This window comes from Megalopta genalis, chromosome 1, assembly GCF_051020955.1.
Source record: "Megalopta genalis isolate 19385.01 chromosome 1, iyMegGena1_principal, whole genome shotgun sequence".
NCBI lineage: Eukaryota > Metazoa > Arthropoda > Insecta > Hymenoptera > Halictidae > Megalopta > Megalopta genalis.
Genome location: NC_135013.1, coordinates 2002068 through 2024880, shown reverse-complemented (window position 1 = coordinate 2024880; position 22813 = coordinate 2002068). Strand labels below are relative to the sequence as shown.

Genomic DNA, 22813 nt, shown 5'->3' with positions numbered 1-22813 from the left:
ACCATACCCCCCAAGTACTCCAGCCTCCAGGGTCTACATAGAAATTACATATAATATCGTTCATGTATAATACAATGATAGTTCATCCCTATTTAACATATGTTCATTTACTTGGACATCCAACATCGTATTTAACACAGTTCATTGCATTCCAATATTGCATCTTCATGAAAACATTTAATAATATTGTTAAATATTCTTTTAAAATATTTATATTGTCGTGATAATATAAAGAATGTAGTTTCATTTCTTACTGCATTGCTCCCAAGAATTTTCTTGACAATGAAATACATACAATCAACAGAAAAACATAATTCAATTAGAGCAGGCAACTTTTTATGTATTCGCTGAACAACTTTCATTTCTTCTATGCGTATCGGATGATTATATACAACATCTTCGTAATCCTTCATCGTACATCCTAAAAACACCTTTAAATAAACTATGCCAAAGAACTGAAAAGATTTGTAGTGTTTTTTTGTACATAATTACCAATAATTTGACAAGTTTCAATTTGATAATTAGGACCAACACAGGGACTACCATTATTCGAAGGTGATGGATTATTACATGTACGATGTCTACTTCTCTTGCCTTTGTAGCCACATTTTCTGGAACAAGAACTCCATAAACTCCAACGAGTCCAACTACCATCGATGGGACATAAATTGTCATTTTTTAATCCAAGCTCGCAATAAAGATTTTGTACAGTGTTCGATATGTCTCCTACGATAAAATTATTTCAATATTGTTGAAGCATTACAATAATACAGCAACATTAAAGAACTATTAGTAATACCGGCAACAGTAAAAGAACTTAATGAAAGGAAAAATATTGAAATATCCATTATTGGTACATATCATTAAATAAATGAACGTGCATAACTCGAAATACGAATGAACCTATCGATATCGAATAATAGTAACAATAAATTAATTTCGTTGTTGTAATTTATAATGCTTTAACGGTATACCTGTCACATTTAAAGATAAGCATCCAAACCACCACTTTTTGAATTCAAATCATAAGTACACCATTATCTATAAGATAAATTAAGACCAATGAAATTAATGAATACTACGCATGCCTAATATATTGTACAATGTGTACATACATGTACATATTGGCGCGAGAAGCGCGAACCTCGTGAGTGAAACTTTTTGTCGCGCCGATAGCATTAAAACAGTTGTAATACATTTTTGTAAGTGTTTTATATTACGATCATATACATTTTAATTTGTTTACTGTTATTATATTTAAAAAATTGTTCATGCTATTGCGTGGTTTTCAGTATTGTTCGAGTTTTACTGACATAAATAAAACTAACCTTCAACTACGGTATTACAGTGAAAAATTTAAAAAGTTAGTGTCATTAATAATTCGTTATAAATAGAAATGAAACAGCTAGTTACTAAATTAAGAATAATTGTGTAAGAAACTTATTTAGTTTCTTCATTTCCTGGTTGTTGTATATTATCAACAGAAGATATTTATTTTGTACTTATATTGTAAGTTTGTTTTGAGACCAGTATACATTAGAAATTAAATAGAATTCAGGTATGTGTATACATATTATATCGAATGTAAGTTATTTCATCATTATAAGACAAAAATACAAATTTCTCAAATATATTTCTCTTTTTATTTAGTGTAAACATGACTCTCACAGAAATGGAACCACTTAAAATACATTTAGATGCTCTGGAAATGGCAGGAAAAGTTGTAGATGCTCATATTACAGCAGATAGCAATTTTCCTTCTTTAATTAATCTCATGAGATATAATGTACAAGGTAATTTATATTATTAATAGTTTTATCACATATTTTTGTTTCCAAATAAAATATATATATATTTTATTTCATAGGTGGACCGACTGTTAGTGGACTTGATGACAACGATTATCCCAACTTACATGGAATGTCAATGTGTTTTTCTAACATAAATCAAATGAAATTGCACAGCAAAATTTCATTACCATCTGAAGTAATGGAACACTTCGATCGTATCCTTCAAAATGTTTAAACATTTTTATTTTTTTTTGTATAATGTTATATTCCTCAATATTTATTTAGATGTTCAATGTCATTGTATGATGGGCTTGTTTACAGAAATTTCAAAAGCTTGGCTTACAATTGATAGCGACATATATGTTTGGTCATATGAAAATGAGTAAGTCTTATTTTTATATATATACACATTTGTGTATATTCTACACAAATATGAAATAACAAATTGTTAGCATAATGTTTTTTTAGGACCGATGTTGCATATTTTGATGGGTTAAACGAGACTATAGTAAGTGTGGGTTTGGTTAAACCTAAACCAGGCGTGTTTCGGCCTCATGTAAAATATTTATTGGTCCTTACAACTATGGTGGAGATAACTATTCTGGGAGTAATATTAACAGAACATTCTGAAGGTATTACAGATTCTTCATTATTTTAAAACTCTTTCTGTTTTATTATTTATTGTCTCTGACTCTTCTACAGGAACATCGCCTGAAATGCAGTTGGTTCCTGAACCAATCTTCACAGTGACAACAGATGGTATAGGAATTACAGTAATTGCAAACAGCAACAGTGGCAGAATTTTCCTTGGTGGTAGAAATGGTTCTTTGTATGAAATATATTATCAGGTATAAATATTTAAATGAATGTAAAGGTTACAATGAATAAGAGTAGTGCAACAATTAATTACATATTGATCAAATTATTCATTGTACAGGCACAAATAAGTTGGTTTGGAAAACGTTGTAAGAAAATTAATCATTCAGAGGGTCCACTATCATTCTTAGTGCCATCCTTTATCACTATAGCTTTATCAGAAGAAGAAACAATAATACAAATCTCTGTGGACGATTCACGTAATATTTTATACACTCTTGGTGACAAAGGAACAATTACAGTTTGGGATATTGATAACGATGGCGCATCCAAAGTTGCGTCTTTGTCACAGGCTTCTTTAGTACAAAATGCCGTTCACGTTGTTAAGTATGTACATAATGATAAGTTGTGCAACATACATATTAGAAGTAAACTAAACAGTTTTATTTGTATATTTTAGAACTCTTGATAGCAATAACTTCCGACCATTGGTGAGCATATCTGCTATAACAGAATCCGAATCAGTGCACTTAAATTTAGTTGTAGTTGCAGCTACGGGAACACGATTTTACTTTAGTTGTACTTCCGTGACTAATCCGACAAGTAGACCCCAAGGCCTGCAATTAATACACGTTAGATTACCACCAGGATATGCTGCTAATGCTACTGTAATGAGACCCAGGAAAGTTCAAATGGCACATTACAGAAAAGGTACTGTGATAAAACTGTCCGTATAAACGTCTAAATGAACATAATAAATAAAATACAACATTTTTATTGCAGGAACACTGATTCTCGTATGCGATGGGGATACAGAAACAGCTTTGTGCTTAAGTAATGATGCTTATCCATTTACAAATTATTTAGCCGAAACTCAAAGTCCTCTGTCTCTTGATAGTCCAGTGTGGGCGATGTCAGAAATCCTTGTTGAACCAGCTATTCGGATCGAGAAGCAAAGTAGCTCCCAAGGGGAGCCGCCCCTTCTCGTGAGGCAGCACATGGAAGCTCCGAGAAAGTTTATCTTCTTAACATCTCAGGTATAAAGTGGATAAATGTTTTTGAATTAATCCGATAATTCAATCTGTTTGCTATTTATATTTTTTAACATGTACAGGGCGCAATTATTTTCGTGCAAGTTCGTCCTGTAGATATTTTGAAGCAACTTCTTTTGGAACAACGTGGACCGGATACAGAAGCGGTTCGAGCATACTTTCAATCGCAATCGTTGGATCAGGCGTGCGCCACCTGCCTCATTTTAGCCACGCTTGAAAGTTCTCAGAATGCTGAGGTAATTCGATTTAAAGATTCGAATATATGATTGAATTTGATATCATTTTACATTAAATAAAAACACTCGATGCTATTTTATAATGTATAGTTAGCGGAATGGGCAACGAGAGCATTCTTCTTGTATGGTAGTCACAGGGTGGTAACCGGAGTTGGACCTGGAATTGATGTACATGGCAGTTTCGCTAATATGAATACAGGTACGTTTATAATATAAATATATAATAATAAATATATATAATATATATAATAATAATATATAAATCTTACATTTTCTCTTCGTTACTATAAAATGTATAAACTTCGTAGTGGACATACGCACATCGACACCCAGAGTTCCTAATTATGATATGAGATATCAAGGTTTTCGGCCACATGTGCCTGCAGGACTTAATACAGACATTCCATTGCAACATTTCTCCGCGAAGCACAATGGCTTATATTTGTACGTGGGGAGAATACTTCGCCCTGTGTGGAGCATGCGTTGTATTAAACAAGAAACTATAAATAACAAGATTGAGGTAAAGTGACAACAACTGCAACAACGAATATAATTGCTCGTAATGTTAATATTAAATAAATTCAAAAACGAATGATTAGCTTATGTCCTTACGGCGTTACGTATCATTTAATCATTATTTAATCATTTCAGATCTCTAGTACTATTCCAGCAAGACAAATCAGTTGGATTTTAGGACTTTTGCAAGCATTAAGGTCATTCCTCAACAAAAACACTCATATTACTAAACAGTATGTATCGTGCATGTTAGTTTGAATTCTATCGTTAATAATTTTTAAGTTAACGTTCCTGGATTAGAGCATATTTCTTCCAGACCTAATACCAGCAGAAATATAACCGATGGATTTGAAGCGACTGTATCTAGTCATTTCCAAGAACCGATAGTTGAGGAAAGAAATTCTTTAGCAGCATTAAAAATTTTCATTATTCATGCTTGCGAAGTCCTAGAACTTTGGAAGATCTTATGTGAAAACCATTTAAATAACATTGTCAATTGTTTATCAAAGGTTAAATTGCCAACTTAATCCATTATTATATACTTTTTAATGTATAGTTAATGAATAGTATTTATGTTTTGGAATTTTATTTGTAGGACCAAATTAATCAGTTTTCTACGGCCACCTTCAGAGATCTGATCCTTATTGGACACGAAATTTCTTCGTTATTAATTATTCACCTTATCGACAGGTAAGTAGATTAAATGTAACGTAAAAATATATTTTTCTTGCTAACTTTTATTAATATCTCTAACAGTTATCTCGGAGACAATGCGTCCGTTGATATTGTTAGTCAAAGGTTGCGAGAAGTTTGTCCCAATTTATACCGAAGCGAAGATGCAGTTTGTTCTAAGGTATAGAAGAACGAAGTTCTCAAGTTACAATTAATAAGAATGTGATCGTAATTTTATGAACTCGATAAATTACAGGCTAACGAAATCATTTTGAAAGCGAAAAGTTGTACAAACCCCGAAGAGAAAGAGTGTTATTTGCAATCTGCTTTGAAGGTAAACAACAATTTATATCTGTGTATATTGTATGCATTGTGTATGTTATTTTCTTTTTCTTTTTGTGTCCGGTAGCTGTGCAAGGAAGTGGCGCCTAGATTAAATTTAAGCGCCGTTTGCCAACAATTCATCGCGTGTCAATTTTATACGGGTGTGCTTGAGCTATGTCTCTGCTGTGCAGACAGAGTGGACCCTAATAACGCCGCGTTACACTATTACAAAAACAACGAACCAAACGAAGACCAAGAAGGTCGATTCGCTTACATGAAGAGGTATTTACTATTAAACAAAAATAATTTTATTGTCGCCGTAACAACACGCACATAATCAACGTGATTTTTATTCAATACACAGGATGGAGATTTATAAAGAATTTATTACGTTATTGGATCATCTCCATAATCAAAGTATTTCAAATCCATTAACGCCCACCATACCGAAGAAACCAGGACCTCTTTCTCCAAATGCTTCAGCAGTGGCCGTTGCTCCAGCGAAAAAAATAGTAAGCCGTGATTCTTTAACATTTGAGGGAAACGACTGCTGAATTTTCCTTTTATTAATATCTTCATATGTTTCAGTTGCACGACATCATAAATGACGCGTTGCATTCTCCATGCGAAACCCTCCACGTTTCAGTGTACGCTTGGATGATACAACAGAGGCTCCATGGGGAATTGGTGGCGCTTGCAGCTCCATCGTTGGAAGCTTATCTGACGCGTGTCAATGCACCCGACTTGCTCTGGCAGTTTTACGAGAGAAATAAAAATCATGCCGCCGCGGCCAAGATCCTGGACTCTCTGGCATCTAAAGAGTATGTACTACTCTGTAGCTCGTGTATAGAACAGTAGAAACCTAAGCGTTATTATTAACGTATAGTATGCGATTCTTTGTGCAGATCTAATATACCATTGGCACAAAGGGTCGAATACTTAGCTCGTGCAGTTGTTTGCATGAGAAGTGATCAGGCTGGATATGCTCCATATCTTGGAGTTTTCTTGCGCGAATTAGAAGACAAGGTGGAAGTGGCGCGAATACAACAGCAGGTAAAAATTGTTAGATATAAAGTTGCTATTAAGACAGACTTATTCGGAAGAATACATTTCTATTATGTTACAGATATTAGATACGGTTTATAATCAGCACTTGACGGATCGACTGAACGAAGAGACATTTAGAGCATTAAATTATTCATTACTCGATATCACGAAGGTACATTGCAATTTTTTCTGTGTAATCTTATCCTTAAAATCTTTACTTCGCATTTATTACTGATTTCTGACAATCATAGCTGTATGAAAAGTATGCGGATTCTCTACAATTATGGGAATGCAAATTGGCCATAATTAATTGCTCCGGTCATCAAGATGCAATGCTGATTCAAGAAATTTGGACCAATATCATCAACAATGGTATTCATTGCATATTGCGTGTCTATATCATTTTAGTACATTAAACGAAACAAAAAAGTTATTGCAATTATCTATTTTGTAGAATTAAAAGATGCATCTAATGCAGAAGACAAAATGGCAATTTTAATGAGCAAAATTATATCTCTTGGAGAGGAGTATTCCGGATCTCCGCATTGTTTCCCAGTTGGTAATTATGAATTTTTGTATTTAATTTTTTTTAAAAAGACACAATTATTAACGTTGGTTTAACAATTTATTAGATTTCCTAATAAAGCAGTTAGAAATAAAAGCATGTAAATTGAACGTATCAAATGCCAGGATCATATCTGGATTCCTACAACTAGGAATTTCAATGGAAGATCTTCTGGATATTTACAAGTAAGTCCTGTTTATATTAGAAAGTAAATATATTATTGACTCACATTTTAAACAATTTTCGTTTCATTTTCGTTTATCTGTTAGAATGATTGGAAAGGACACTCGAACCTGGTTAAATGAAGGAAACGAGTTCCATCTAATACAGTCAACTGCAAATTTGGTTAACTATTTCATTCAACATTCTAATATAACAAACAACTTGATCAGGTAAACTAACTCTTTGTTACATTTTGATAGTTACTCCTATTTATATTACGTTACACGATCATTAAGTAATTGCCATTATTATAGGCGAAAAATCATCACAAAGTGTCAAGATGTAATCTCGAAATGCTTGACCACCCTATACAATCAACCTCATGGACAAAAATTGATAACGGAACTCAGATCGATTCAGAGCGTTTTAAATCGTATGTAAAAATTATCGGCAATTCGTCGAGCAAACGATGTTTTATAAAATTGTATAAATCGATGAAACAGAACGGATCAAGTTATTCTATGGAGAGATCTTTGACATTAAGTAAAGCAAAATGTAAATAAGCGAAATTGCATTTGTTCTAGTATTTTTTACATTGTACACAGGAGTTCGTTCGTTTCATAATAAAATCGTCGTATACGTGAATTGCAACATGGTTCAACCTTTTTAATTCAGTGAAATATTTTATAAGACAAAGAATTTTTACGCATATTACAGAAAGTCACTTCGTATAGAATCTTCGTTTTATATTAAATTTATAGAATAGATATAATACTATTCAATGTCAATACTTCTATCATTAAGTCTTATTAACCGTTTGACTGCTGAGGAGCGCTATTGCGCTGTTCTTATGTTGTGCCAAAAATGCGAGGAGCGCAATAGCGCTCCTGTTTTTTTTTATGCCAAGACTGCGAAGAGCGTAATAACGCTGCTCTAAATCACTAGAATTTGTGCTTATTACCAATTCTATTCGCAAAATTAATTAAAACAAATTTATGTAAATAAGTGGTATTTTTCAATTTTTGTTGCAAAGCGATACAAATGAGTTTATTGTATGAAAAGTGTTTTACATATTTTCCCATACACGCGCAATCAGTGCCGCAGTTTTGGCATATGTCCGAAAAAATACGTCAGCAGCCAAACGGTTAAAAAGGATAAATTACTTTCTGCACAATTTTCACACAATTGTTGTTAAAACGAGTCGTATCAGTTAGTTGTTAGAGGATGTAGTTAATGTCAATACTTCTATCATTAAGTCTTATTAAAAACGATAAATTACTTTCTGCATAATTTGTACACAATTGTTAAAACGAGTCGTATCAGTTAGTTGTTAGAGGATGTAGTTCCAACGTATGAATATTTGTTGGTCCTGAAAAGGACCGATTGTTGTTGCAGCAAAATAATTTTGCTTATTTCGAGCTGGTGTATTTAGTGACTGCCTTGGTACCCTCGCTGACGGCGTGCTTAGCCAACTCACCAGGGAGTAAAAGCCTGACCGCGGTCTGAATTTCCCGGGAGGTGATGGTCGAGCGTTTGTTATAATGAGCCAGTCTGGATGCTTCGGCGGCGATGCGTTCAAACACATCGTTAACAAAACTGTTCATGATGCTCATCGCCTTACTGGAGACACCGGTGTCAGGGTGTACTTGTTTCAATACTTTATAGATGTAAATAGCGTAGCTTTCCTTCCTCTTCCTTTTCTTCTTTTTGTCAGCCTTGTTGATATTCTTCTGAGCCTTGCCGGCTTTCTTCACAGCTTTCCCACTTACTTTTGGCGGCATAATGACGTCACGGTGTACTTATGAATCAGAAATTCAAACGAGAGAGTTCACTACAATCGACGACTGCAGAACAGAGAATGAGCGTTCCCCGCCAAACGCGGTCTTTATATAACGAAAACGGGGCCCTTCCAGCGCACCAATCAGAACGCAGCTGGCGTTCCTGGCACCTCATTGGTGCGGCGGAGCGGTGCTACCGTTACCTTCGGACAATGGGATTGATTTCGTAGAACACGTCCAGACACGTATACAGGCTAATGTGCATTCAATTTCTAAATTTCAGCTTTACGATATCCAATCATATCCTGTTCAAATTGCAATGAAATAATACATTATCAAAATGTAATTCCCTTCCTTTAAATAGATACAGAGAGAGAGAGTTAGTAATATTAACGTTTTATTTATTTATATACATACATATATGAAAGACGATAAACAGTATCACTATAAAATAATAGGATACAAAATTTATTTATTTTTTTAAATATTGGAATACGTCAAAACTCTCTCTGGTACATACTGATAATATAAATTGCATTAAAATATACAAACTTTTACAAGTCGGATTCAGGTTTAGGCTATATCGTTCAATATTTTACGATATTTGTAATGTAAGCAATTTGACGTTCTCTAACACTTACCCTCTTCGGGATGCCCGCCGAGGTTATGTTATAATATGTTATATTTTTTCGCTTAGGCGGAACGAAATGCGAGGATGCGCTTTGGACAGGTCCACTTGAGACTTTCCTACTTTTTCCAAAAACATTTTTCCACGTCGAAAAGACCGGAGACAGAATCTGTCTGTATCTGCGCTTTGGCGCGAAACAATCTTTTAGAATATATTCTCTATCGTAGAACATTTTTTATTTAATCACTGAACCCTGTTTCCCGGTTCGATCACCTATTCACTGGTCCTTCCATCCTATGTACTATTGTGAATCTATTGTTAGTTATATTATTCTCAGTTTCATAATATTTAATATTTTAATTATCGTTAGCGTATTTTATTCATAATCATAATTTGTCAAGAATACATTTCAATTTTCCCTATAATCTGAAAGTTTGAGAAGAAATAAATCATTTAAGTACGTTGTCATTAAATTAATACAATAAAATATAATTGATTAATACAAAAGAATGTGCATATAATATGCAATGCACAGCTCGTGTGCAAAAGAATGATCCTGCATCTGGCAGCAGACCATCTGTACGGTTCGCGCCAATCAGAATCAAGCGCGTCGCCCATTGGTCGGAGCACGGGTCCGAGAAAGAGTATAAATAGGAAGCACGTTGCCATCAAAAAATTAAAATTGTTCCGATCGTCGAGGCGAACGGGTTAAGAGTGCTGTTACTTTGTTTCTTCGAGATTCAACGACACCGCTGAAAAATGTCTGGCCGTGGCAAAGGTGGAAAAGCTAAAGCGAAGGCGAAATCCCGCTCCAATAGGGCTGGACTGCAATTCCCTGTGGGCCGTATCCACAGGCTTCTGAGAAAAGGAAACTACGCAGAAAGAGTTGGCGCCGGGGCTCCCGTTTACTTGGCTGCCGTTATGGAGTATTTGGCCGCTGAGGTTCTGGAATTGGCGGGAAACGCGGCGCGTGACAACAAGAAGACCAGAATTATTCCGCGACATTTACAACTTGCAATCAGAAACGACGAAGAGCTGAACAAACTTTTGTCCGGCGTTACCATCGCTCAAGGAGGTGTCCTTCCGAACATCCAAGCAGTACTTTTGCCGAAAAAGACCGAGAAGAAGGCATAAACGTATTGGAGCTCAACCGAAAAACAAAATTGGCCCTTTTCAGGGCCACAAGATGTCTTAAAACGCTGGCAACTTATTCAATCCTATCTTTTTATTAGGAATCTATTAAGTCTCTTTACAAATATTCTAATATTTTATAGTCGATTCTCTCTGAAAAATGTTTATGGCAAAACAGAATGTAGAACTTGGTATCGGTGTATTTGCTTTTCTCAGATAATACGGTAGAGTTTGGTTTGTTCAGCGTACTTGAATACTTTTGCTGTAAGATACAATTTAAATTTTTATACGAATTATTTGTCGATTAAAGTATAAAAATAGCGTCACTACACATCGGGAAAAATGCTCAAAATGTTAGCATAGGCGAGGTATCACGCTTAGGATACGAATTGTTTTTACGTAAAATATGAAGCTCTTATCGGTTTAAAAATCTTCACGGGATTATAGTTATTGAAATATTGCTTCGAAGAATTTGTCATAATTAAATTATTTCTCTTCGAATTGTATTGGTCGGGATTTCTCGAAGTGACTTCACATTTCTCTACAAAGCAAAATATGTCTATTACTAAAGTACGATTCTCCAGGCTTAATTCACGCTCACGATGATTCGAAAATTTGTTCTTCATTATTAGGACTATGACGTTGGCAAATGGAAACACTGACTCAAGCCTTCATACAGCGCTATTTCACGAAGTAGCAAACTGCTCAAATTATGTATTAGTGAAAATCAGATTCCTAGTAGTTTCAGTGTTTCGCTACTAAGTGGAATGGCGCTATTTTGAAATTTTGAACAGCAACATGTACGTGTTGTCATCAGTAGAGGGTTAATAAGATCGAACAGTTTCGCAGAAGTAATTTAGAGGTGATGTAATACGGAATTCAAAACTCTTCTGTGATTTCCAATCTGAAATTCCTTTTTTTAACATTTTCTGTACATTGATTACACGTGCTTACTAACAATAGTATTGATATACACATTACAACAATAGCAAACACTGCAGTAGAAGACAAAGAATTGTTTTTACTGAAAAATGTATAAGAAAATTTTAGCACATTATAACAAAAGAAGAGGAATAAAGAGGAACTTACCCGAAATTGACCCAGAACGAGGTAAAGAATTTCATTCTTTTTTTTAAATTTCTTAATAAAATGTATCTACATGTAGAATATATGAAGCATTTATATTACTTCATTGATCTAGATATGCTAGATTATTGTTATCCTGATCCAGAATTCTTAGAAGTGATCAGAAGTTTGCAGAAACTAAATTTGTATGCGACAAATATATACCAAGACTAACGCTGGAAACAATATTGAACGAAAGGATGGAGTTTATGGAAAGATCTATAATAAAGCAACTAGCAACAATGGTCAAGGAACTTGATTTAAATAAGCAGAAATTATTTCAATTAAAAATCAGAGAAAAAACAATAATTCATCGAATTAAGAATTCACAGAATTACGTAGAGTTACAAATCTTGAATATAAAAAATACTATTAGTAAGTAACGTTGATAAACATTTATGTAAATAAAATATTTTGGAGCTGTATGAGACAATTTAATTACAGAATATGAAAATTTTAAGTAAGTGGAAAATGCTCTATCTCAACTAAACATTCTTTTACATCAATATGATATATTATGCTGTGAGAATATAGCTCTTGCCAGGACACCCGAAGAATGGGAACAATCTTCTGATATCATAAAATCCTGCTGTGGCATTTTAAAGTCTATTGTAGATATAATTGAATCTCATAACAAATCTTATCAAATTATTAATGATAATATTAAAGGTTTCATGAATACCTTTGGTATTGTTAAAGATTGTCACAAAAGGTATAATGTTCAGTACTAGCTATTAATTCTTAAACTGTATTACAATCAATAATATACCATCCTTTTTCTAGGTTCGAAAAAGATATTAATGAGCTACAAGCTCTTGTACTGAAAACTGGAGCTTCGTCTTCAATGTGAAGATGTAAACAAAATATGACCAATAAATTGAATTCAGTATCATAGCATTACATTTTTTTTAGTGTGATATTACAACTTTGTGTATGTAATAAATATTACGACATCGTATTTACATGTTATGTGTTCAAGTATCATTAGCAATGAACTTTGAAGACAAATCAACTTTGTCTAATGTTCAATTTTACAACCTTTTCTACTTGCTATCTAAGACTTAAAAAAAGTAAAATAACATATATGTATATATTCACGAGTGTTTCCCTAACCCTGTTGCATTGTACAATAAATATTCTTAGGGTTAATTATCAACTTACGTGAACAAAAATAACATCGTTTTCGCAGGGAAGTACGATAATGTCAATAAACAGGTGGCAAAAGTATGTATAGAACAATGGAAACTTACAAACATTTCACTTAATCATTGTGATGAAGGAACAAATTTTACATTGTTATTTCATATCGTTTACGTAGTTATGTATGTATTTGTATTTGAAGGAACACTCCTGCGGTTGTAACATAAGTACAGTAATGAGACCTAGTAATGAGACCACGTTTTTCTTATTCTTTAAAGTGGCGCGCACATCCCCACCATTTCACTGAGCATTTAATCCACAGTGGATCCTGTCTCAGCAGAGAATCGCGAACTAATCAGAGCAAAGAAAATTTCTATACCGAACCGAGCTTACGGATCAAGTTGTGGCCTGGAGTTGCGCAAGAGTAGGACCGGTTACTGTACAGAAGGGTGTACATTCCTGCCGAGATACAAAATCCACCAATAAAGAGTTGATTACATACGTGTGTATTGTGTACAATTGTACATATATACCTGGCTTTATCGGAAGGATAGGTTGTTGGGTACGCCTCTTGAACGAGTGATAAGATTAGCCATTGTCTATATTTCTGCGTTTGCAGAATACATTTCCATATTGCTAAATACATCGCTGGTAGAACAATCTTTTATACAAATTGACCACACCCGGTCAAAGAAAAGAGAAATGGCTTCAGAACTTCCATCAACTTTGAACAATTTGTTCAGGTATGTATTTATTTAATCGTTCGAGTCACAGGGGTCATTGGAGAAACACGGTCGAAATATGCCGAACAGCGCGATAGCGCTTGTCTTAATATGCGTACTTATATTTCAAGTTTTGTTCAATTTAAATTATTGAGAAGATAACAATGAAACACAAAATGTGTTAGTTGTATTATTTACATTAAAAAAAAAAAACAGCTATTCGGTGTACGTGCATCAATAAAGTTGAGCGCGTTACTTCGACAGACTCTGTGATTGCACCGTCACACAGTTATTTTCATAGCGTTCAAATGTTCTGGGACTTCTCGACACAAAATCTAAACAGCGCGAACGCGCTGCTTGGGTCTCGAACGGTTAAGCAATATGTATTATTTTTATGTAACGTAAACGTTTTCTTCAAATTTAATCCACTACCGATGAAACAACGACTCAACAATGAAATTCTGTTTTGTCTTATGTTTAAATTTGAATTCTTTATTTTTAATTTCTAGTTACATCGACAGTCATAAAACGGAATATATAAATAATCTGCGTGAAGCAGTGGCCATAAAATCGGTTTCTGCATGGCCAGATCATAGAGATGAGACAATTAGAATGATGAAATGGGCGGAAGTTAGACTAAAAGATCTTGGAGCTACGACGGAATTAGCAGATGTAGGGAAACAAACTCTTCCAAATGGAGATCAAATACCACTGCCACCAGTATTGTTAGGAACTCTTGGATCAGATCCAAAGAAAAAGACTGTGCTTTTATATGGACATTTAGACGTTCAACCGGCAATGAAGAAAGATGGTTGGGATACTGAACCATTTGTTCTTGTGGAGAAAGATCAAAAATTATATGGCCGTGGAAGTACGGATGACAAAGGTCCTGTGCTTTGTTGGATACATGCATTGCAAGCTTATAAAGCTATTGGAGCAAATATCCCTGTAAATCTGAAGGTATTTTCATTATTGTAAACTGTTACCAATAACTCTGTCATTTTTCATTACTAATCCCATTTTGATTACAGTTTGTCTTTGAAGGTATGGAAGAAGTTGGAAGCGAAGGTTTGGATGACCTATTGTGGGCACGTAAAGATACATTTTTAGAAGGTGTAGATTATGTCTGCATATCTGATAATTATTGGTTGGGCACTAAAAAACCTTGTATTACGTACGGCTTAAGAGGTATCTGTTACATCAACATTGAAGTAACATGTGCCAGTCAAGATTTACACAGTGGTACATTTGGTGGAACTGTGCACGAAGCAATGGCTGACTTAATTTATTTAATGAATACATTGGTTGATGTTAACGGTAAAATCTTAATAGATGGTATTTATGATGAAGTGGCTAAGGTCACAGCAAAAGAATTGGATGATTATAAAACAATAGAATTTGATGTATCTGAATTCAAAAAAAATGTTGGTACGAATAAACTAGCTCATAACGAAGATAAGGCACGTTTTTATAATTTAATAATTTGATATTAAATGTTGGTGCAAATGTTATAATATATATAGCATTAATGTGTCTTGTTGCATTAATAGATCCAGCTTTTGATTCATCGTTGGAGGCAACCCAGTTTATCCCTTCATGGAATAGAAGGTGCATTTAGTGAACCAGGTGCAAAAACTGTCATTCCAAGAAAAGTTATTGGCAAATTCTCAATAAGATTGGTGCCAGATATGACTGCTGACGGAATTATTGAAAAAGTAACAACATATTTGAATAAAATGTGGGCTCTTAGAGGTAGTCCAAATAAAATGAACGTTATTTTGGGTCATGTTGGAAAACCGTGGTCTGAAAATCCTGATCATCCACATTACGTGGCTGGGCGCAAGGCTACCAAACATGTTTATAAAGTAGAGCCAGACTTATCGCGAGAAGGTGGTTCGATCCCAGTTACTCTGACATTCCAGGAAGTAACGGGTAAAAATGTACTACTTTTGCCAGTTGGTGCTGGTGATGACGGAGCTCATTCTCAAAATGAAAAATTGAATGTCCGCAATTACATCGAGGGAGTAAGCATCCTTTTCATGAACGATAGCTTTCTTAAAAATGTTTCGTATAATAATTGTTTATTTTTGTTCCAGACAAAGTTACTTGGCGCTTATTTGTACGAAGTAGCTCAAATTAAGTAATTGAAGAAGCTCGTAAAATCAATAACTTTAAGGGGAACGGATAATGGCAAAATCGTTTTTATATAATGTATATAAACCATACAAAATATTGTTCATAATAAAACAGAAGAACTTCTAAAACTATGATTGATATAATTTACTTTTGTTTTATTTTTAACACCCAGGCTGGTTGTCCTCTATGAAATTCTGATGATATAGATATAATTAATTTTCCACCATTCTGCTTCCACTAAAATTTAATATGTATACAATATTAATTAAAAATTATGCTTTTTATAAAAGACATGTACTAGTGAGACTTTTCGTCAGACTACTAAAATTACTTACTTTAAGTGGCTCATCAGATCCAAGTAAGAAAATTTGCGTGTTTACATTCGTTATAACTGATCCCAAGGACAATAGGTCATCCTTTGGCCAATCTAGTATTAGTGCATAAATATATTTCTCATTTTTACTTTGGGTGTACCAAACATTGCCCGTCAAAGTGTCATTTTGTTTACTCCATGGTTTAGTATTATAAATAGCCTCTCCATTTATTGCTAACCAATCACCTATTTTGGATAAGGTGTAATATTTATATGAAAATATTTTAGTATCATTGAAATAAAAAAGAAGTATTCATAAAGCAGTTGTCATACCCATTCCACGTAATCTCTCTTCAAAAATTGGAGAAATAGTACCATCTTTTGTTGGACCCACATTCATTAATAAATTTCCTCCACAACTTACAGTAACCACCAGTTCTTTTACCAATTCGGGTAATGTTAAATATTCTGCTAAACGAGCGTTTCTACGAAAACCCCAAGATTTTTTATCAATAGTCATGCAGTTTTCCCATTTATGAGATTGAAGTATACCTAATGATTTGAAATATATATAAGGATTTACGATAAAATAACATATTAAAAATACTTTAAATAACAAATTATAATACTTGCCTGGATTATATCTATCAGTACATGTATAAAAATCACCATGATGGCATGGTATGTTTGCACCCCATCTATCATTAACAACAACTGTATCTTTTACAGGACTTTCATTGTATAACCAGGATAAAAATTCTTTTGATGTCCAGTAAGTATCAGATGCTTCCCAATCTCCATCAGACCATAAAACTTCTGGTCTGTAATTTTCTATTAACTCTTCTAATTCAGGTATTATTTTTTGTTTAACAAAAATTTGTGTTGTAAAACGGTTTCCTTTATCATGCAAATAAAGGGGATTGTACCATTCGTATAAAGAATGATAAAGACCAAACTTCAAATTAGTTGAATTTCGCAATGCCATTGACAATTCGCCTAATATAAATAAGCGTTGTTGATTAAAAAGTATATAGTACTATAATACTAGTATAACAAACAGATCATAATACCTATAAGGTTTCTTCGTGGTCCTACATCCATAGAATTCCAACTAAAGGAATATTTTGATGGCCACAATGTATATCCTTCATGATGTTTACTCGTTAATACCACGTATTTTGCACCTGAAGCTTGAAATAATTCACTCCATTCTGTAGCATTAAAAAATTCTGCAGTAAAATCACGAGCAAAGTCCTGATATGTAAAGTTTGGTGGATATCTTTGTTTCATAAAATCGCGGTACTTGGTACCATTCTGTTCATCTGAAAATAGCAAATTGGATCACTTGTTAAGCAATAAAGAAAAGATGTTTAAATGTTTTAATTACTGAAATGTAATGTTACCTTGCCAATTATTCCAAAACCATTCAGAACCAAAACTGGGAACACTGAAGACTCCCCAATGAATAAAAATGCCAAACTTTGCATCATCATACCAATTTGGAAGTGGTCGGCTATCTAAACTATCCCATGTAGGAATATATTTATTTGCTTTCAATTTTTGATGCTGAAATACTTCATCATTTTCTATACTTGACGATATTATGACATATTCTTCTTCTGATGATCCACATGATATGCAAAGAGCATAGAGCAATGGGATGTAAATCCATGAAACCATTTTTTCATTTACTATATGTATACTGAAAATATACAGAATGCATAAATATTTATAAAGATATTGAAATTGGTATTGCATTCAGGACAAATATACTATATATTAAAAAATTTTAAGTATTATGAAATATATTGTAAATGAAATATTATAAATAAAATTCTTATAACAGTAACAAATTCCTATATATGTACATACATATATTGTAGAAGTTTAATATCGCTCTGTTTTTAATTGTTCTGAGTAAAATAAAAGCAACGTTTTAACGTATGTTTTTCACGTATCGAAGAGATAAGACTTCGGTAAACTTGCCGAGTTGTCATGATTGTCAGGCGATAGGACTGATTATTGAATTCTGTTTATACGTATATTTTGATACCATAAGGGTATTTTTATGAAACGACAGAATCCATTTCAATTAACGTATTCATCGAAAATATGAAATGAAAATTTTAAACATATAATACATACGCAAACTCCGGTCCCGGTATCACATGCGTGTGCATATGTATTGTACCGGTATGTACATGTACATTGTAGTCAGTTGAACTTAGAATTTATAACGCCACTCCCTATCGGTTTATTGTCAGTTTTACAAGAAATATAGAAATTTTATCATGTCTTTTTGGATACCGTTGGAGTCTAACCCTGAGGTAAAAATTTCCTTACAAAATCTTACAAATACATAAATCGTGTGACAGAATTTAAATATTTTTTTACTTTGTTCTAGGTTATGACGAAGGTAAATCATCTAGATTTTCAATTATTAATAGAAACTTCCGACAGTAACTGTTACGTACAGTAAATATTATTTAAGATACCCGTTAACGAGTTATTAATGTTCACGTCACATTTTAAAATTAGGATACGTGTTTACATACATGAAATGACTTTGTCATTGCTTATATCTTTTCAAAATTTAATAATGGTATATATATATTTGTAGTTCTTGCATCAACTAGGTGTACCAAAAGAATGGAGCATTGTTGACGTCTATGGTCTAGAGCAAGATTTATTGGCACTCGTGCCAAAGCCGGTTGTTGCCATTATCTTACTTTATCCTTTGAGAAAAAAGGTTTGGAATTATGTGGTTATACATGTGTAGAATTTGCTGTAGTATTTACACACTAATACCTTTACAGGGTGATAATACATTAGTGGATACTGAAGAAGTCGATAAAGAAGAAGGCACCACTGCTTCAGATCCAGTAGATCCATTGCTTTATTACATGAAACAATATATTCACAATGCATGCGGTACAATTGCATTAATTCACAGTGTCGCAAATAATCTAGATACGTAAGTTTATGATCTGTAGCATAAAAAATCTAAGTTTAACATTGGACACTATATGTTATTATTTTCACAGTATAAACCTTAAGGAAGGTTTCCTGAAAAATTTCTTAGATAAATCTAAAGGTCTCTCTGCTGAAGAGTGTGGAAAACTTTTAATGTCGTCGAACGAAATCAGTGAGACACATGAAGAAATGGCATACGAAGGACAAACAGAAGTATGACATTTATTTTTACCAAATGATTATAAAAATGTGATAATGAATATTTTATAGGCACCGAGCGAGGATGCACCGGTGTTTCATCATTTTGTAGCATTTGTACAAAAAAATGGCGTTTTATATGAATTAGGTGAATATTTTATAATCATAATGAAAATTAATTGAATAACGTTGTTCAAACGTCCTAATTATATAATTGAATATCGCAATCTTTAGATGGACGTAAGCCTGGGCCTATTATTCATGGTCCAACTACTTCAGAGACGTTACTGGAAGATGCTGCTCGCGTTTGTAAAGACTATATGGCACGTGATCCAGATGAAGTGTGTTTTACGGTTGTTGCCCTATCTAACAATGATTCGGAGTCATTTTAATTTTGTATATAATATGCATTATACTCATTTTTTAAAAATTCGGGTAAATATTCCTTAAAAAGTTATTAATTATTAAAAATAAGTCTCGAATAAACATTCATTTCGTACTATTTGGATATTATTAATTACAAAATTTCTTTAAAACTTCAACATATAGAATGTTAGAACTTTTGGAGATCACTCAGGAGAGCAGCTTTGGCAACGCATGTCAAGGTCAAGGCCATATATATACATATACAATATCGAGGCAGATTACAATGTAGTAGCATTAATATATTTTTGTTAATAAGTTTTTAACTAACAACGAGCGACGACTTTTAAAGGACTCTCAGGAAGGAGGCCTTCAGTTATCACGTATTGTACGCAGGGATGGAAAAAGTTCTCGAACTTTTTAATAGGTTCTATTTATAACGGTCCTTGTAGAACTTTTTTCAAAAAGCTTCTGCCTTTAAGTTTCAATGAGAATACATAAAAAGAAATTCTACAATATATCTTCCGTAAGAACACTTTTATAGCGACAGGAATAGATATATTCTTTTAAGTAAAACATATAAATACTAATAGAATTTTTTCAGAAACGAGAGGTACCTGTATACATATTTTGATTCCTGATTGTATGTCGATACGTGAAGATCAAGATCATTGGAAGTGGTTTCCCTAAACCCATATTTATCAAGAAATGTTCAAATTTATTTTCTACATTATATATACACACACAGTCATTGGGTATTGCATTTATTAATATTTGCTTGTTATCACATCATAAGAAATATATTGGTAAATAGGAATACACGCAGGTATTTGCAGGTATTTGTATTGCATCCTTGTTTGAAGATAATTTATGTATAAGGTTAAAGAAACGTAGAAAGTAACATGTTCCAAAAATTGCAGATCAACGTTTTTTAATGCGTATTTTTTTAAAAATTTATACAATCTAGCGGATGTTTAAATAATCGAATAATACTTAAGACGACAAAACAATGTAAAGAAGGCGAACGGATAATTAAATGTAAGATTTGTATATGTATATCCTGAATGATTGATACAACGACGTATAAGAATTTTTACATTAGTTTCAACTAAGAGTTTTTGATATCTGTACTGTGTTGTTCGAGGATCAATACCTGTAAAGTATTTGAATACCTGAGTGAGGTTTTCACAATTAAAATCAATAGTGCTATATTCTGTTTCTAAAACAATTGATTCCATAGTTAAGCGAAACAACCAGTCGATAGTACGTGTAACATTTGTGTTAGTCAATTAAATCGATGTTATGAATGTGAATTAAAAAATGTTATGAACGTTATGGCTCATAATGCGCTTCTTTCGTTTAAATATTACAATATAAATTGTATCAGATTATGTATTTGTTAGATTTAGATTAACGTTTTTATAATTGTAACCATCGCTTTAAAAAATTCGATTCTCTTCACATGTCGCGTCCGTTGTTTTTCACAAATGTTCTTTGAAGGCAAACGAGCGGTGAAAATGCAATTCTAATTACTTTTATAAATATTTCTCGATGTATTCTAGACTGATTTGTTTCGTATTTTTAACGTTGTTATTTCTTTCTAAGATTGTGTATTAATTGTGCATTTAAAATATTTTCAATCAGCATTTGCATCAACCGTGTTTTTCGTGTACCATGATCGGCCTTTAATTTTTAGAAATTACAAATTCTCATCACAATTTCTTTGTAAAACAATTCAGTTCCGGATACATACTTTTCTATGCTTCTGAATTGCATTTATTTCACAATCGAGCAACATGCGATGGTACATTTATTCAGTAAGCGTCGATGAGATCTGAGAGACATATCCACATTATAATTAAAATATTACACGCACAGCTAAGTTTAGACGTTTTTATAACAGCTTCGGCGCTAAACGAGAGAAGAAAATACGAACATTGAAACGATATGAGCTACGTGTCAAAAAAAAAGAAAAAACAGCTTGGGGAAACAATAAATTAGAGTATAGAACATGTGTACAATGATTCTCCCTTTTGTTTGCTTCACATCACAGTGGAAACCGCGTCTATTCTGTGCGACCAAGCGAAAGTACCGCGTATGACAGTTAACAATATTGCGTTCACCGCTGTTTTACTATTTCGTCCGATTCAAATGGAATCTTGGAAATGTAGCTTACACGCTTCTGCAAATAACACGGTTATTTTGTACGCGTTCCTCCAACATCTTAGGCTTCGTCTCGTGGAGTAGTGTTCGGCCGCGGAAAGTCGATCTCGCGTCTGAAACAATTGCTTCCTCGTTCGCTGGCGTCCTTACGGCAGTTTACACGATCACGGAGACTGCTTGGAAAAGTGAAATTATAGTAGCTCGATTTGTCGGAGGTCGCAAAACTTGTCGGTCAGTGACCAGAAGGTAGCAAAAGGCCCAGTTATTTTCGATCCTCTTCTGAGAGCGTGTATCTTGGCACCACTCTCTAAATAGTAGCTTCAAAACACGCAAAATAAAACCGAAATCTAGGCTTGCGACCCGTTGTTGACTACGTACATATATTTCGCGATTTCTTGCATAACGCTGACGCTCGGTAATGACGGGAAGAAAGGGGACGTGGAAATAAACTCTATAATTATCCTTGCAGCTATGTTCTTCTAGTTTGTAATTAACTATAAGTACAGTGTGAAACGATACCGATCGTTGGTAGGATTTGTCAGTTATGTACCAATTATCTTAGAAAGGATATAATATCTTAAAAATCTTGTGTTCTGCATTATTAAAGATAATATTTGGAATGTGGTCTCGTACGTTTTTGTTTTGTCTAGATTCAGCTGAATTCGTCGTTCTACTGCGATTTCCGATGAAATTTTTGTTCGTTTCGAACCGTTGATTCGATCATTTTTTCTTTCTTTTAATTTTCTTTTAATTAATTAAGTGATTTTTATTTAATGTCGCATCTGCTTTAATAGCAATTAGCGTCCTTTTATGGGACAACAGTTGTGGGGTTACATGTAGTGCAATATATACAAATAGTTTTGCATTAAATTTTTACATTGTTTTCTTAATCATTTCGCAGAACAATTTGGCTTCTGATTTGACAATGTTATTGTTCGACAACCGACGGATATTTTTAATTGT

General features: G+C 33.5%; 6 protein-coding genes across 9 annotated transcripts; 4 read left to right on the top strand and 2 right to left on the bottom strand.

Moving 5' to 3' along the window:
• Positions 1-1123: 1123 nt before the first annotated feature.
• Positions 1124-7825, top strand: Nup154 (nuclear pore complex protein Nup154). Its single transcript, XM_033472605.2, has 28 exons — positions 1124-1202; positions 1293-1558; positions 1651-1793; positions 1868-2005; positions 2076-2172; positions 2259-2422; positions 2493-2638; positions 2728-2993; positions 3067-3317; positions 3390-3643; positions 3721-3894; positions 3985-4093; positions 4203-4414; positions 4546-4643; positions 4727-4919; positions 5006-5100; positions 5167-5263; positions 5339-5416; positions 5492-5688; positions 5771-5918; positions 5995-6227; positions 6312-6459; positions 6533-6625; positions 6705-6825; positions 6908-7012; positions 7086-7203; positions 7288-7410; positions 7495-7825. Exons 3-28 carry the CDS (start codon positions 1658-1660, stop codon positions 7619-7621), a joined length of 3921 nt encoding a protein of 1306 aa, XP_033328496.1. The 5' UTR covers positions 1124-1202; positions 1293-1558; positions 1651-1657; the 3' UTR covers positions 7622-7825.
• Positions 7826-8547: 722 nt separating this feature from the next.
• On the bottom strand, positions 8548-9275 carry LOC117221558 (histone H2B). The gene has a single exon (XM_033472602.2). The coding sequence runs from the start codon at positions 8959-8961 to the stop codon at positions 8590-8592; it is 372 nt and encodes a 123-aa protein (XP_033328493.1). The 5' UTR covers positions 8962-9275; the 3' UTR covers positions 8548-8589.
• Positions 9276-10278: 1003 nt separating this feature from the next.
• On the top strand, positions 10279-12804 carry LOC117221551 (histone H2A). 3 transcript variants are annotated; one of them, XM_076518521.1, is made up of 2 exons: positions 10279-11827; positions 11919-12804. In XM_076518521.1, the coding sequence occupies exon 1, from the start codon at positions 10346-10348 to the stop codon at positions 10718-10720; it is 375 nt and encodes a 124-aa protein (XP_076374636.1). In that variant the 5' UTR covers positions 10279-10345; the 3' UTR covers positions 10721-11827; positions 11919-12804. The 3 variants fall into 3 exon arrangements, with proteins under 3 accessions (XP_076374636.1, XP_076374614.1, XP_076374625.1); XM_076518499.1 differs by having other exon boundaries at positions 10279-12217; positions 12287-12804; XM_076518510.1 differs by having other exon boundaries at positions 10279-12554; positions 12626-12804.
• A 615-nt stretch (positions 12805-13419) lies between these two features.
• On the top strand, positions 13420-15971 carry LOC143258784 (cytosolic non-specific dipeptidase-like). The gene is made up of 5 exons (XM_076518489.1): positions 13420-13725; positions 14214-14664; positions 14736-15164; positions 15255-15728; positions 15801-15971. The coding sequence occupies exons 1-5, from the start codon at positions 13685-13687 to the stop codon at positions 15846-15848; spliced, it is 1443 nt and encodes a 480-aa protein (XP_076374604.1). The 5' UTR covers positions 13420-13684; the 3' UTR covers positions 15849-15971.
• On the bottom strand, positions 15890-18421 carry Fuca (alpha-L-fucosidase). 2 transcript variants are annotated; one of them, XM_033472585.2, is made up of 7 exons: positions 18299-18421; positions 17557-17855; positions 17224-17475; positions 16787-17149; positions 16487-16705; positions 16176-16399; positions 15890-16077 (listed from the first exon to the last, which is right to left on the bottom strand). In XM_033472585.2, the coding sequence occupies exons 1-7, from the start codon at positions 18331-18333 to the stop codon at positions 15985-15987; spliced, it is 1485 nt and encodes a 494-aa protein (XP_033328476.1). In that variant the 5' UTR covers positions 18334-18421; the 3' UTR covers positions 15890-15984. The 2 variants fall into 2 exon arrangements, with proteins under 2 accessions (XP_033328476.1, XP_033328477.1); XM_033472586.2 differs by lacking the exon at positions 18299-18421 and adding an exon at positions 18026-18164.
• Positions 18356-21697, top strand: Uch (Ubiquitin carboxyl-terminal hydrolase). The gene is made up of 7 exons (XM_033472588.2): positions 18356-18480; positions 18558-18569; positions 18774-18902; positions 18970-19127; positions 19198-19339; positions 19397-19472; positions 19559-21697. The coding sequence occupies exons 1-7, from the start codon at positions 18445-18447 to the stop codon at positions 19714-19716; spliced, it is 711 nt and encodes a 236-aa protein (XP_033328479.2). The 5' UTR covers positions 18356-18444; the 3' UTR covers positions 19717-21697.
• The last annotated feature ends 1116 nt before the right edge of the window (positions 21698-22813 follow it).

Bases quoted from the DNA above. Each gene is read 5' to 3' on its own strand.
- Fuca (XM_033472585.2), bottom strand. From the start codon at position 18,333: ATGCACACGCATGTGATACCGGGACCGGAGTTTGC. The intron at 17,150-17,223 runs GTATTATGATCT...TATTTATATTAG, and splicing joins ACCACGAAGAAACCTTATAG to GCGAATTGTCAATGGCATTG. The intron at 16,078-16,175 runs GTAAGTAATTTT...ATTAAATTTTAG, and splicing joins GATCTGATGAGCCACTTAAA to TGGAAGCAGAATGGTGGAAA.
- LOC143258784 (XM_076518489.1), top strand. From the start codon at position 13,685: ATGGCTTCAGAACTTCCATCAACTTTGAACAATTTGTTCAG. The intron at 13,726-14,213 runs GTATGTATTTAT...TTTAATTTCTAG, and splicing joins ACTTTGAACAATTTGTTCAG to TTACATCGACAGTCATAAAA. The intron at 14,665-14,735 runs GTATTTTCATTA...TTTTGATTACAG, and splicing joins ATATCCCTGTAAATCTGAAG to TTTGTCTTTGAAGGTATGGA.
- Nup154 (XM_033472605.2), top strand. From the start codon at position 1,658: ATGACTCTCACAGAAATGGAACCACTTAAAATACATTTAGATGCTCTG. The intron at 2,994-3,066 runs GTATGTACATAA...TGTATATTTTAG, and splicing joins AATGCCGTTCACGTTGTTAA to AACTCTTGATAGCAATAACT. The intron at 5,689-5,770 runs GTATTTACTATT...TTCAATACACAG, and splicing joins CGATTCGCTTACATGAAGAG to GATGGAGATTTATAAAGAAT.
- LOC117221551 (XM_076518521.1), top strand. From the start codon at position 10,346: ATGTCTGGCCGTGGCAAAGGTGGAAAAGCTAAAGCGAAGGCGAAATCC.
- LOC117221558 (XM_033472602.2), bottom strand. From the start codon at position 8,961: ATGCCGCCAAAAGTAAGTGGGAAAGCTGTGAAGAAAGCCGGCAAGGCT.
- Uch (XM_033472588.2), top strand. From the start codon at position 18,445: ATGTCTTTTTGGATACCGTTGGAGTCTAACCCTGAG. The intron at 18,903-18,969 runs GTTTGGAATTAT...ATACCTTTACAG, and splicing joins TTTATCCTTTGAGAAAAAAG to GGTGATAATACATTAGTGGA. The intron at 19,128-19,197 runs GTAAGTTTATGA...TTATTTTCACAG, and splicing joins GTCGCAAATAATCTAGATAC to TATAAACCTTAAGGAAGGTT.